The sequence below is a fragment of the Cydia pomonella genome, chromosome 13 (genome assembly GCF_033807575.1).
Source record: "Cydia pomonella isolate Wapato2018A chromosome 13, ilCydPomo1, whole genome shotgun sequence".
NCBI classification, from domain to species: domain Eukaryota; kingdom Metazoa; phylum Arthropoda; class Insecta; order Lepidoptera; family Tortricidae; genus Cydia; species Cydia pomonella.
This window is the reverse complement of record NC_084715.1, coordinates 1,436,757-1,452,505: the sequence shown is the minus strand read 5'-3', so window position 1 is coordinate 1,452,505 and position 15,749 is coordinate 1,436,757. Positions and strand designations below refer to the sequence as shown.

Below are 15,749 nucleotides of genomic sequence, written 5' to 3'. Positions count from 1 at the left end.
GAAGATGTATAGAATACAGACCCTGTGAATGTGGAGGAAAGGAATCTTGAGATTATATTTTTAATCTTGGAAAGCTTTGCGGTTCTGAGGACGTTTTATGGTTGCTATTCTGTACATGTGGGATAAAAAAGGCTTTAACGTATATTCCTGAGAAAAAGTAAACATCTAAGTGTAACATAAGACTCAGAATCAGATTTTTATTTGCAAAAAACATGGTAAAAGGTCGTGCATGTTAAAAACAGGAACTACATGTTTCGTCACAAAGACATGCAAATAATTAAGAATTGTAATGTGTATCGCATGCATAAATTACTTATACCTACTCTATTACAAATGTATGTCATTGAGATATTCTTGAATGGTATAATATGCCGTAGACGCTAAAAAGTTACACAATACAGTTTTAAACTCTTTAATGTTATCTTGTTTTAGGATGCTTAATGGTTTATTAAATATTCGGGGCACCATACCGATTATATAAATAAATAAATAAATATTATAGGACCTAATTACACAAATTGGCTAAGTCCCACAGTAAGCTCAATAAGGCTTGTGTTGTGGGTACTTAGACAACGACATATTATAATATATAAATATTAAATACTTAAATACATAGAAAACACCCATGACTCAGGAACAAACATTCACGCTCATCACACAAATAAATACCCTTACCAGGATTTGAACCCGGGACCATCGGATTTATAGGCAGGGTCACTATGCACTACCCACTAGGCCAGATCGGTCGTCACATATGACATGACATTGTTATTGTCAAAATAAAGAATCCTTAGATATACTCGTATTCAAATACTTGCTCAATAATCGGTGTTTTCACATTTCTATTTTTATATTTGAACAACAACTTAAGTTCCATCAAAAACCATCCTAATCCCAAATCGAAACACTGCCTTCTTTTCTAAAATCCAAACAATAATGTCACCGTCCTTTTCTATAAAAGACAGTTTAATTATCCGAGACGTTTTTGTCGCAGGCTTAAAGAATCCCCGGAAATTATTGAGGCTGAACCGGGATTAAGTTTATTCTTCATAATTCCTATTGTACTGTGTTTGCAGAAAAGGGCAAGTCTTGGTTGGAAAATTTCCTTATTTGTGTCGTTTTAGGAAGAAGACTTGAACTCACTGCCTCTGGAATTTATTCTAAACTTAATAGCATCGTTCGCAGACGTTTCTGCTTCTGTTAAAATAATTTAGTATGGGTAGCACATCGTTACTGGTAAATTTCCAATATGACTTGGAACTCCGGTAGCCGCATAAGTAGTGTAACGTGCTTACGGTAGATGTCGTTAGGGTAACCTAGACCCATATGGTGGAAAATTTGCTGCCTATGGGTGAGGTCTTAGTGGCTCAGATGGCAGAGCGCTAGATTTATGCTCTTCTGAGAATTGCTTTTGAACTTTTTTTATACCGCAGGTCGAGTTATATTTTTATAACTTGTCCTTTTTTATTTATCGCTACTAATTGAGAGAACGATTCAAGGAAATAGATATTCTCACAGTAGCTTCACAATACATACTAGATGTGATAATCTATACGCATAAGAACATAAAATCCTTTAAGAAACTGTCTGATATATGGATATCAGACAGTTTCTTCAGTTTCAGTTTCAGGATATGGAGGTCATAATACACGAAATAAACATTAGTTAATAGTCTCTAAAGTTCGTCTACAGAAAGTTAAAAAGTCGTTGATAGGTAACTGTATAATATTTTATAACACAGTATCTGCCCTATACTTCATTCAAGAAATATGTCAAAAATACACTTCTCAAAAGGGGATACTGTAAAATAGATGACTACTAGGGAGACAAGGAACCATGGCCATTGGCCAAGTATCCAGACTCAAAAGCTGTCATAGTTATGCTTGCAGTGTCCCGGAGAGGGCGCTGTTGTTACTGGTTGTTCAACCTTATGTAAATACATAAATAAATATGATAACTATAATATAATACATAAATATGTTTATTATGTTTAGTTATTTTGATGATGACATTCACTTAGATACATAGTAGTTATGTATTCTGTAGAACTAGTTTCAAGATTGCTAGCTTAACAGTCTCTTGACGTGAAACATGTTTTTCATCCACTTTTTTTTATTTTATTATTTGACACTTGGAGAGCCTTTACACCTCCAAATCTTATTAATGGGTATTATTATGGGGGGACCTCATATATCTCCTAACTTAATGTATTAACCGTGGAGACTATACGTCTCTGTAATATTGTATCATATACTTGACTTTGGATACATACTAGTTATGTATTCTGTAGCATTCATTTATGAGACTGCTAGCTTAACAGTCAAGACGTGATTGATTTATTTAGTATAATTAATAATCAAACGAACTTACCTGTGAAGTTTGATTACAATTATGCGAGTATCCAAATCCAAGACAACAAATATAATTTACTAGCAGCAGTACACGTTATCGTGCAGTCCAAGTCACACATTTTAGAGATTATAGTATTTAAAAAACAAGTTCGCGCTGTCCCTCTCACTCGCTACGCTGCGTTCCTGCTTCGACATCGCTCCTCCAGTACTCATTATTTCAGAGTTATTTTTGTGTTATTAACAGAGACTATTTTATTTTCATTTTTGGGGATGGGGGGCGGGTCTTTGTTGTCTTGGATTTGGATACTCGCATAATTGTAATCAAACTTCACAGGTAAGTTCGTTTGATTATTAATTATACTTCGTATCCAAATCCAAGACAACAAATATAATTTACTAGCAGATGTTCAGAGCTTTGTATTTAAATTCAAATCCTGAATGCGAAAATAAAATAAAATATCGATATCAAATCAGTATGTTACGAACATACTGATATTATTGATTTTGACTAAAGAGAACAACGTACCACCTAGAAGTTATTAATTTATATCCAATTTAAATAATTATTTATGTATCCACATAGTATAAATGTAAAATGTATGTATAGCATAATAAAATTAAGGAGTGAAATTGCTCTTGGTATTTCATTTCGTTAATATTAAAAAAGTATAAAACTTTCTTTGATTTCACTGTAGTATATTGATAAAGTTGTATATATCTTAATATTCACAAGGTACAACTATTTTTATGTCATTTACAAGCCAGGACGCCATTAAGTGTAAATGTGTTTTCAAGCTTTAGTTGGCTCTAAATAAGTTTTAGATGGGCATTTTCTGTCTGTAACCATATAAACAAACCATTTTGTATAATTTAGAATTTACCAACCATTCTCTGGATGTAATTACAACGGAGATAAACAAGCTTACGGCCTGCCTGATGGTAAACAATCACCGTAGCCTATGAATGCCCGCTACTGCAGAGGTATATTACATGCGCGTTACTGACCCTAAAATATAATCTAATTTTATGTTACGACACTTTAAAGTTAATTTTGAATACAGCAATCAATACTTTCCTTGGTAAATAGCCTTTGAGTGAGGTAGATAAAGGAGAATTTTCTTCATTGTAAAGCTACCATAAATATCAAGGCTATATGTAAGTACTTTAAAACTAAGTCTGGACAATTACTAGTAGAGTATCCTGTAGGTATTAAGTATTTGAAACTTATCACTTTGAAAATATAGATGGACTAATTTTAGTTATTACCACAGATCAAGAAATAGTAATATGATATTATTTATAACTAAATAGCTAATCTCATCTGCTTATGCGTATCTGAACGATGATGGCTACTACGCTAACAAGTGGCAAGGAACTTAGGTAGATTATGTGTTGAGTTATGATATATTTGTGAACAAAATATCTGGCATGACTTGTAACTTGTACTTCATTTTAAGGAGTAACATTTTTTAACGTTACCTACAATAAAATTGTACAGTGTGCATTGCGACGAAAAATGAAAACTATTTAAGCTTTCTTTTACAGCAAGACAATATGACAACCCGAGCATGTACATTTCAGACAATAATAATGTTATTGTTAAAGGATTTCAACCCTTTATTGCGATTATTAATCTAGCTACTTAGCGCAAGCGACTGCAACACGTGGCAGCATAACTCTAGTTGCATGGTTGCACAATTTACAGCACTTATTTCGCGTCGCGGGATAGTGCATCAACGGCGGTTCACCTCTTGTTTGATGCGGCGATGTTCCCTTGAAGTTTGGAGCTGAGAATCCGTAAGTAAATTGTACCGGATTTATTACATTAGGCTCGTTGGTATATTCTTGACAGCATATCAAAGCTGACGTTTGAAGTTATTAGGAGTATATAACAGCGTGATATGAGTACGAATCATAAATTTGGGTTAAAGGGTTTACAGATATATTTTTTCCTATATGTTGTTTACATACAGCATTTCTTTGTCTGTAAGGGCAATGACATTGCGTACATTTTGTTTAAGGTATTTTAGGCCGCATTAACACCTATTAAATTACCTCAGCGTAACAAGAACCTCCTTTATATTTCATTATTTTTACAAGTCCTGTAAACTTTAGCTCAACCTTAAATATTTTTGCTCTTTAGTCCCTTATATTTACATGCTTAAAGCTACTTCCAATACTATTAAAGTCTTCAATCATTACATTGGCATCAACACTGTTATAGTAGAGCAACGTTATATATCTTTGACGATATCATTTTGAGATATGTATAATGACCGACTGTAGACCGAAGAGCGAAGTGACCGAAGAGCGTAGCGACCGAAGTGCGAAGCGACCGAAGAGCGAAGCGACCAAAAGGAGCAAAGCAACCGAAGAACCAAATGACCGAAGCATTATAACCTCGACACTTAAAATGAAGCACATATAGCCTCGACGCTGCGAAAATGGAGGCCTCGATACGATTATTGTGGAATTGTATAGTACATATAACTTAAAGTGCGGCATATATCTTCGTCACTGCGACAGCTGCGACAGCGGACCCCTTGACACAATTATTGTGGAGTAATGATAGCATCCTCACTATGACGTGGGGCAAACTTAGCCTCAACACTACGACAGCAGAGCCCTCGACACAATGATTGTGGAGTAATGATAGCCTCCTCACTATTAAAGTGGGGTACATATAGCCTCGACGCTGTGAAAGCGGAGCCCTCGACACAATATTGTGGAGTAATGATAGCCTCTTCACTATTAAAGTGGGGCAAATATGGCTTCAACGCTGTGAAAGCGGAGCCCTCGACACAATGGTTGTGGAGTAATGATAGCCTCATCACTATTAAAGTGGGGCAAATATAGCTTCGACGCTGTTAAAGCGGAGCCCTCGACACAATGATTGTGGAGTAATGATAGCCTCATCACTATTAAAGTGGGGCAAATATAGCTTCAACGCTGTTAAAGCGGAGCCCTCGACACAATGATTGTGGAGTAATGATAGCCTCATCACTATTAAAGTGGGGCAAATATAGCTTCGACGCTGTGAAAGCGGAGCCCTCGACACAATGGTTGTGGAGTAATGATAGCCTCTTCACTATTAAAGTGGGGCAAATATAACCTCGACGCTGTGAAAGCGGAGCCCTCGACACAATGATTGTGGAGTAATGATAGCCTCTTCACTATTAAAGTGGGGCAAATATAGTACCATGTCGACATCTCATTTATAAGAAAATATTTATTTAATATGTGTTTTAATTTTGAACTATTAATTAATGTGCATTATAAAATTACATTAAAACTTTAATCAACACAGTTAATACCGATTTTCTGTTTGATGAATATCTTGTTGCACAGTAAACCTAAGCTTCTAAGTACTCACGGAAAGGAGAATTATTATTAGACGGAGTCCACAATATTACACAAATCAAGTATATCTTTCCATAATATATTTCATTTTAAAATTATATTATATTATGTTAATCAAAGCTGTTTAATAATAACAAAGCGGGTAACTAACTGATGATCAAATTTAGGAGGCGACCACATCGATTGGACCCAAGACTCGACGATACCGCGATGTCCGATTAAAGCCTACTACCTAATCCGTCATGATCCATACGATAGATTCACTATGGCCCTCATATGGGGCATGGGGCGCACGGTATCGGAGCACGCATAGCACGTCCCGTTTGTATACGTCGATTAATGGCATTAAACACTTTAAACTGTCAGTCAGACTAAATAGTCTTCCAATGTCTTATAGATTGTGTATTGATTGACATTACTCCTGTATATTTATACCTATAGGTATCCTCATAAGACGCTCATTAAACTTGTTGGTACTGTGTATGTACATTTGCATAAAGACGCGTTTTGTTATCATTCATAGGCACTTATTACCAATCGGCAAGGATTACCATTGTTATCTGTTTTATTGTATGGTAGGGTAGATCGGACATGGTAAAAGCCGCTTTCGTGAAACGATTACCTAGTAGGTATATATTAACTTTATTCAGATATGGTTTGTATATTTAAATCTGTACGCGAAAGCATCTCGTAAAAAAATAATTGTGAGTGAACATTGCATTTTATTTTATTTTAAATAATATTATATTAGTAAATAATACTATAATAGTACGTATTACAATTATTTAAAGTTCAAATTGTAATCTATTTGTAGCCCCATACTTATTTTTTCCATAATTTATTTATTCAAAAAAGAAGGTAGTTGTAGTAAGTGATTTCGTATGAACGTAAAAATTACTTACTTGATTTCTTAGGTAATAAGTTTATTACGCTAAACGAATATACCTACAATTTCAAATTGAAAGTTTAACTGCCCTGTAAGTATGGCAAACGAGACTAGACTTGCCGAGCTGAATAAACATCAATTTTTCGTTCGAGGGTACGGCGGTCGGCAGTTCAAATAATGTTTTGATTCTATACTTCTTATTCAGCGCACAATAAACATTAATCGAAACACAATTAGGTACACATATTTAGAGGAACACTATTTTAGCGAAAATACGTGTGACTCGGACTAACACAAAAACATGTAATGAGTACTGGAGGAGCGATGTCGAAGCAGGAACGCAGCGTAGCGAGTGAGAGGGACAGCGCGAACTTGTTTTTTAAATACTATAATCTCTAAAATGTGTGACTTGGACTGCACGATAACGTGTACTGCTGCTAGTAAATTATATTTGTTGTCTTGGATTTGGATACGAAGTATAATTGCATTTTGACACCCGGAGAGACTTTACACCTCCAAATCTTATTAGTATTAGTACTCTGACATTGGGGACCTTTTACATCCCCAGACTTAATGTATTTTTAACCTTAGAGACTATATATCTCTGTTGTATTGTAGTAACATAATGTAATGTTTACCCAGGTATTGGCTGTTGTTTTTATAAATGTTTTTTATGTATTTTTCATGTCACTATAATGATGTTACTATAAATGTTGTATTGACTTGTAAAAGAGCCCTTAAGGCCTACTTGCAGAATAAATTTTTGAATTTTAAATTTTGGGTGTTTAGGTTTATAATTTTTTATGGTGAATCAATATAATATAAGCTATTTATTATATCTCATAGATAGGTTTAAGGAAAAAATATACACTTTATTCAATAAAGCAAACGGCGTAGACATAGCTCAAACTATTTTTTTTTAGGTCACTTTTGTCAACTAAGAAAAGTATTGTTGCAAAGTACACATTTGATCAGCTTTTACTTGAAGTCGATTTTCAAGAGTCAATATTCTTAAGAATACTTCAAGCACCGACGAATTCTCTCAGTACTTGATTCCACTTAAAATAATCTCAAACAATAGCCTCTCATAATATTGGTCCTTTTGTGTAAGCTTTGTGAACTTTCAGTATTTACTTCTATATTGAATCCACTCATAGTTACTTTGTTTTGGTGAAACAATTGTGTCTTTGTCGATTTCATAGTCAAAATTTGTGGTTTCGGCCAGCCTTCATTTAGCAGTTGTATATTGTTATAATAATCTTTAACATCTGTTATTTTATATATTTATTCCCAAGAATTAAACATTTAGAAACCTAATTTTTATTTTCGTTCCTTTCTACAGCATTAGAAATGGATTTAAAAACAATTCTTTGTTTCTTTTCACGCTGCTATAGTACTTGGGAAGAGTTCTCTACCAATGTAAGTTCCACTTAAAGCCTTGAGTTTAAAATATATCTCGAGCAAAACACAAGAATTAGTAATGTTGACTAATGCGTAGTAAATTTTACGGCTGGTCCAATATGGTATATATTACACTGTCTCTTGGCAGATTGCAGAACGCACGAGCAGAAAACGGGAGGGTGGTCCTGCGCTCGCCGGATGCCCACCAAAACTTTCTGCAGCACACCACCAGTATACGCACGCCCAATAGGTATTCAACTTTAATAATGTTTATGGGATATAGACTATTAAATTTTTTAATTTTATTCTACTGTGTTATAAATAATTCCAGTATTGGTTAGACTACGCATGTTGAAAGGTTTTTTTTTAAATAACTAGATACATTCTTAACTTTCTTGGCCTATGACACGAGAGTGATAATTATATCATATCACTGTGTGACACTGCCTTTACTGTTCTGAGCTATCTTCATGCCCTGGGCACCACGGAAGACCAGCGCTGTAGCATATATATGTTAGAGCATATGCTGAGTGGTGTCCATTTGTAGCCTCTATTACAGCATCATCACTGTAACTATTGCATGTTAGTATAAGTTACAAGTAGTTATAACTGTTTAGTGTATTAGATCTTCTTTCTTACTTTTTTTGTTTTCTAAGTGGTGCTGTTTATAGATGGTTTTGCAATAAACGTTTTTCTATTCTTCTATTCTATTCTATATCACTCATATAATTATTAATGTTTACCTACCCATATTAATGTTTAGTTTTTGTTTATAGGAAAGTGGACTATTTGGCACCACAGTCGCCAATGGATGCCGACGACGACCTGCTACTTGAGCTTCTGTTCAAAATGTGACCTGACCTACGATACCGACACCTTGTGTTTCACTCTGATTTCAACCTCATGTACTTAGATTTACAAGATAGTTTACATTGAAACGGTATTCGGACAACATTAAGTTTAGATATTAATCTCTCTGTTTTCGTCATTGAAATGATTTCAATCATCAACTGAATCAATTTTAAAACAGGTTTCTTCTCAGCGTTGTGAAAGACTTCAGGCCTTGTCTTTTGAAATTTTAAAATTATCTTTTACATCTATAATTGTAAAGAAGCTTAAGCTCTTTCAGCACCGTTCTATCTCGTTTCCTTAAATATTTGTTGTTTAATTGAATAAGGTACAGACAGTATTATTAATAATGGAATCAGTTTCTTTTCTCATCGTGTGAAAAGAAATGAAAAATACTTGCATTACTACTGATACTGGTCTAACTGCCAAGAAACCCAATTTTCCTAAAATAATGACTTGTTCAGAGTTTGGATTTAAAAGTTTCGTTTCATTTTAAACTCTTCAGGTCATAGACAGGGTTATATTTAGTATAAATTTTATCGTATTTGTATTATATTTTCATAACGTATTTTTGAGACATTTGTTTAGGAATCATATTTTTGAAAACTCTAAATTGAATGTAATAGGTTACTTAGGTCATCAGTATATTGGCTAATTTTTCATAAAAATTTGAATCTACGTAATACAGTTGTATTTAGTTTGTGGATGTTTTGTGCAAATTGCACAAGTTTACGTTAAGTTATAATATTGTTTAGTTTTTGTTCAAAAACATCACAATTTGAATTATCGACTCCATTTTGATAAAGTTCATTGTGGAGTCCAAATATGTAGGCTAAGTACAAATTCAAATTATTAAAAAGCCACTGTTCTTATAAAGTAGTTGCACTTAGCGAATAATACAATAAACCCGATGAGCTGTGAGTATTTTGAGATTTTATCGTATTTAAGAAAAATAAAAAATAATTATGCAGTTAGTTTGACTATTGGTCGAGATTTACCCTATAGGTTTCATTCCAGCCTAAATAGGTTATATCTCTTTTAGTCTACGCAGTTACGCCTTAGACATCATCGAACATGATCAATGCATTCTTAAAACATTCCGATAGATTAGATCTAACTCTTACGAAAGCTTAACTTCGTCGATAAATTCACTGAGACCTACCATCACGTTATTTTAAATATTGTGTTATTACTCGTGAATTGTTATTACTTAAACAGACTATTTTAACTTCGTTAAGTTTGTCCATTTCCCTATCCCCAGTTCCTAATAAATATTCTCTTCATAGTTCTGAAGAATCTTGATCTGTCTACAATAAGTTCATTAGATAGTCCTCGGTTTTAGATCCTACTTAAAGCTAAACGCCATATTTATCTAGCGTTCATGAAAAAATAAGGTTGTGCACCATTTAAATATAGAATAAACTACCTAAATATTCCCTTTTTTGAATTCTCTGATATTTTAATGTAGTACTATAGTTTAGATTAAGGTTTAGGAGTAACCATAGCTTAGCCATAAGTCGACGAGCGCCCGTCGAAATATTTTCGATTCGTATTTTTATAAAGCAAAAGTTACGAACGACTATGATTGCTTTGCTTGTGCAGGGCCATGGATAAGACGAATTCTGGGTTACGTTCCATTTTTAATTCTAAATTCTATTATTAGATTCTGTTCAAAATCTTCAAATTAAAAAAGTTTACATTGTTACTTTCAATTATCTTTATGACCTTTTTACTGTGAGTTGTTGTTAACTTCCTCGTCAGTTTTTAATTAATTTGAAATTTTAATTAGGAGGCCCAGTGTTAACAGAATTTCTATCTTACTCTTGACAGTATTGAAATCTGTAGTCATTCTTCACATCTAACGTTTAATAGACTTTCAGATTATATTTTTCAAACTTGTTCGGAGTAAGTCAGTGATTTCATTTAAATAATAATAATGAATGTCGCAGAATGAGAATAACCGTCCAGTTGAGGCGGCTTTTGCACCCTCTGGTAGCGTAATGGCAAAAGTCGCATTACGGCAAGAAGCGAAAACGACATTGTTGAGAGTGATAATAGGGGCGCGATTCGCTTGCAAGGTTGGGGCACCCGAGGGCGCACGAATACAACGTGTATATTTTATATTTTTGGATCGCTAATTTTAAGATGTTATATTTATATATGTATATGTAGTAATGGCGGATACAAAACCAGTATTTCGAATAGTATTGCGCCAAAAGTTTTGATGTATTAATTTTCCATAAAAGTTATTCTCTCATTATAATTTTCAACGGATAAATAGTTCGTTTAGCTAGTGGTCATGCGTATATATTTTTGGATAGCGTGCACGATTGCTTCAGGAGCGCTGATGATATTAATAGAAAAAGAGGGAAAATAAACGAAAAAAAGTATTTTTAACAATAACGCAAACCTCTGAAAGCAATAATATTTTTGTGGTGGAATTAACTCGTGATGTAGACAGAGACAGTATTTTATTATCCACGCGATCGTCACAATACAGTTTATATAGAATGCTTCTTAGTGCCGGCGTAAGCTGTGCTTCATCAACGGTATGTTTTTCAGTTTCATTGTCATTTAAAGGAATATTTATAGCCTATTTATTAAATCTACGTTTAAAGTGTTCATTATTAGTAAAGACATCAAGTTTTTATTCTTTAACTGGTACAGAAACGTATATGGCCATAATCAATTATAATGTTTTGTGTGTATCAAGTATGTGTACATTCATGCATAGACAACCATGCAAGGAAGAGGAATTAGCCATTACAGATGTTTAGGATTTGTTGTTTGTTTGTCATTCTCCGAACACCATTTTCACATGGCGATCCTAACAATACAGTAGTTTGGTTACTTATACAACAATATCTTGCTCATAAAGAAAGTTGATGAAACACACTTACGACAAGCCTTAGTCATTGACCACAGCTAAAACATAGTGCACTAGAAGTAGACATAGTTAGATAAATTATAACTTATATATGAAAATGAAAAATCTTGGAATCTATACATAGTATTTAAATTAAAAGTTTAAACTAATACTTTTTATTACTAAATTATAAGAAGCTTGTTCACACATTTTAACTTCGTATATAGTAAGTATTCTAAGACTACGATTCATGATAGAAGTGTTACTAAAGGTTTGAAATGAGAGACTTAGTGAGACTACAGTTGGTTATGACTTTTGTTTACGGTGGGCCGTAGCTTTAGCTATTAAATTTAAACACGTTTGCCAAAGGCGCTTTACTTACCGACATCAAAAATTTGATGAGAATCAACAAGATATCATATATACATACTAAAAAGAAGGACTTGTTATACGCGGAAAGAACTAAAATGACTAAAAATAAACTACTTTTAAACTATTGAGAGAGCTGTCGAAAAAAAGTGTATCAAAGAATATTGAAAAACAGAAACAATACTTGCATACAAACGTGATATTTGTTGTTAAATACAATATTCATCATTGTTTGCTTTATATTAAAATATAATCAGGTATTTGTCTGATGATATATCAGTGTTATATAATTTATATGTTTTAACGCCATTTTATGCATAGGGAAATTTCGTATAATTGCTGTTGCTTAGTCATTTACTAAGATGTGACGCTCCGCCAAAAAGAGATTGCGATTTTTTCTTCTCAGCATTCACTGTTACTGATTATGTTAAATGGACATGAAATCTGGTATTTGCTTAAAATAGTGAGATAGTTTTTTCTTAGACATCACATAATTATAAACACATCCAAATAAAGAAAGAATTAAATCAAAACTATAAGGATGTCAAAAAATATTTTTGTCTTTCTATTGCATAAAATCCTTTTGTTGGTGAAGCGTCCATCGCGCTTTCTGTTGAAAACGAGCCTGCCTAAAATATATTGCATATCACTTAGATAAATTATAACTTATTGAAAAATTATGACACTGCGTATTACTTGTATTTTTGTTCATAAAATGCTAGACCACTAGTTTGTTTAATATTACTTAGCTTCAGAAATATGGGTTGTAACGTAACTTTGAAAGCAATTTTAGGGTATTAGAACAAAATTATGTTAAGAATTATTATATTTTAAGTGAATAATTCTTGGGGAATTTTGTATTGGTAAACTGAAGCACAGCTTCTGATTTAATATAAGTTTAATTTATTTATTACTCAATTTTGGCACATTAAAGTTGGTTACAACCCTTCTAGTGTAGTGTTATCGCTTGAAACATTTTTTATATTGTAGCATGTAATATATTTGATAGCAAATTTTATGAAGTTGTTTTTTAAAGTAAAGTTTGGTTACGCATTATGAAGCGTTTTAACTGAGCTTTTATTTTTAAAGTAGCAAATGTTGAAATAAAATATACTAACGCATAGAAAATGTTAATATTGAATTTAAGAAAAGAAAAAATAATGAAGTAGATGCAGAAATTGCGTCAGTTATTGATGGTTTTAAAGTAACAAATTTGTGCGTTGGTATAATTTGATTCAATGATAGCAAATGTAAGTAAAATGTAACTGCCAGTTTCAAGGTTTCTAAAACACCAATTATGAATGAATCTCTTTGTAGAGATTGTGAATTGTCCAAATTGAATGATTAAATTAAAATATTTCTCTTGATATGAAAGTGTTTGGAAGGATTAGGAATGTCTAAGAACGCTTTTTGGCAGACTTCTATTTCTATAAAATGTTTGGAGAGTTTGTATTGAACTTAGAGATTTTCTTTTGAAAATACTAATGATAGCAGTTTTACTCACACTCGTAACATCTCGTTAATGAAACGTTTATTTCAGCTGAGCTATTTCTTATAGCTCTTTTAGTATGCTCGTATGTCTAGTGTCAATTATTTATATCAAAATTGGACTTGCTGAATTGAATTCTTCCTCGTTATAAAGTGTAGCATTAAATTTGGCATTAATGACGTTAAATTCAAGGTATGCTGAGAATCTCTTTTATCTACATCAGTTAATAAAATTAGATACAAACTACACTGTTTGATTATTACCAGTATAGATTGGGAATAATATGTATGATACATTTGCGTTATTATTCAAGGAGCCTTTTGGTGAACATGGCAATATTTTCGTGCCAATTATGCCTTGCAGTATGAGATAGATGAATAGAGGCAGATGTAAAGGCTCTTTAAATGTAATGATATCATATTACGTTTAAGCGAATTCAGCATTTTTTTATTTTACTAAAGATATCACCACCAGTTTTCTTTGTGTAGTTGCAAATCATAATTCTATATGTAGATATAGTTACAACCATTCTTAAAAAAAATATTATCAGTTTTGCAATGTGACTAGAAATTTTCGCTGTAAAGACAATATCTTTAAAATTTTGCTAAGAAAGTCATAGTAATAAAAATCCTGATTCTGTCAATACGCAAGATCATTTCTAGACATCCTTAGTTCGATTGTGATCATAAATAAGCAATTAAAAATATGAACTTTAAGTCACTGTATATAGGGATGAGATTTGTTTGATTTAGTTACTGCTGTTGTTAGACTGCTATATGAGAATTTATTATTATTGGAAGGTTGAGAGTTTGAGACGTTGATCTGGGTTGAAGTGTACTTTGATCAAAAATAATCTTCCTTTGTAATTATTATAATCTATAAACACTACGAAATTGTGATTCAAAGCAATTTAAAATATTACTGCTGATTATATTCGTTGTTTTATTTACACCACTTTAATTTTTATTCCTTTTTTACCCTTTGAACGATTTATGTCATAAACATAAACATCACTCACACGCCAAGGCCCTAGACGCGAAGGAGTTAATGCAAACCTTATTCCAAAGTGTGAAGGTTACTATGGCAGCGTCCGCCATGACACCTAATAGGTGTCCTTGGCGCTGTGGGCAAGTCTAGTAACGACGACTTTAGGTGTTCTTGGCGTCCAATAGGTTTTAACCTACAGACAGAATGGCAAATGACGGTAAGTGTTTTGAGTATTTTCAAAATTGTGGATTGTCAGTTGGTAAGTATATATGTGTATTTTACTATAACTAATATTATTGAAGCCTGACTAGAGATATAAAATGACCCAACGGGAATAATGGTGCCGCGAGCGACTCAACTGCACAGCGCCTGTTGACATCGTCAAACATTACAAAGCATTGACTTAACAAATATTAATTTAGTTCATCAAAACTTTTGTTTTCATTGCTTGAAAAATATCGTATTTTATGCAGGTCTACTGAAAGACAAAGGCATGTATTATTCCTATGGGAGCTATAGACTGTGAAAAAAAAAACCTATAAAAAGGGGCGGCCCTTTTTAGGGTTCCGTAGTGAACTAGGAACCCTTATAGTTTCGCCATGTCCGTCTGTCTGTCTGTCTGTCCGAGGCTTTGCTCCGTGGTCGTTAGTGCTAGAAAGCTGAAATTCGGCATGGATATATAAATCAATAAAGCCGACAAAGTCGTACAATAAAATCTAAAAATTTAATTTTTTTTGAGGTTACCTCCCCTACACTTAAAGTGGGAATGATTTTTTTTTTTGCTTCAACCCTACAGTGTGGGGTTTCGTTGGAAAGGTCTTTCAAAACTAATAAGGGTCTTCAACAAACATTTTTTGATAAAGTGAATATATTCGGAGATAATCGCTCCGAAAGAAAAAAAAATGTGTCCCCCCCTCTAACTTTTGAACCATAGGTCCAAAAAATATGAAAAAAATCTTGGAAGTAGAGCTTAAGAAAGACATTAAATGAAAATAATTGCGGACATGATCAGTTTAGCTGTTTTTGAGTTATCGCAAAAAGTTTCCCCTTCATATTAAAAAGACTTACTTTAATTAGGTACTGATTATACAAATTTGCCTATTTGTCTAACTCGCGTGAAAGGTACCGTTTCATCCCTTGGTTGACAATTTACTATACTTTAAGTTCCAGTTTAGCTTATTGTGACGGAAG

General features: G+C 33.1%; 1 protein-coding gene across 2 annotated transcripts in view; it reads left to right on the top strand.

Annotated features, from left to right (window-relative positions):
* LOC133523955 (calmodulin-binding transcription activator 2) overlaps positions 1 to 14,504 on the top strand; it is a 314,418-nt gene extending 299,914 nt beyond the window's left edge. The window contains exons 21-23 of one of the 2 annotated variants that reach the window (XM_061859684.1): positions 7,992 to 8,016; positions 8,147 to 8,248; positions 8,775 to 14,504. In XM_061859684.1, the coding sequence (XP_061715668.1) occupies positions 7,992 to 8,016; positions 8,147 to 8,248 (127 nt within the window). In that variant the 3' untranslated portion in view covers positions 8,775 to 14,504. The remainder of the gene's footprint in view (positions 1 to 7,991; positions 8,017 to 8,146; positions 8,249 to 8,774) is intronic. The other variant, XM_061859685.1, reaches the window with a different exon arrangement.
* Positions 14,505 to 15,749: the final 1,245 nt, after the last annotated feature.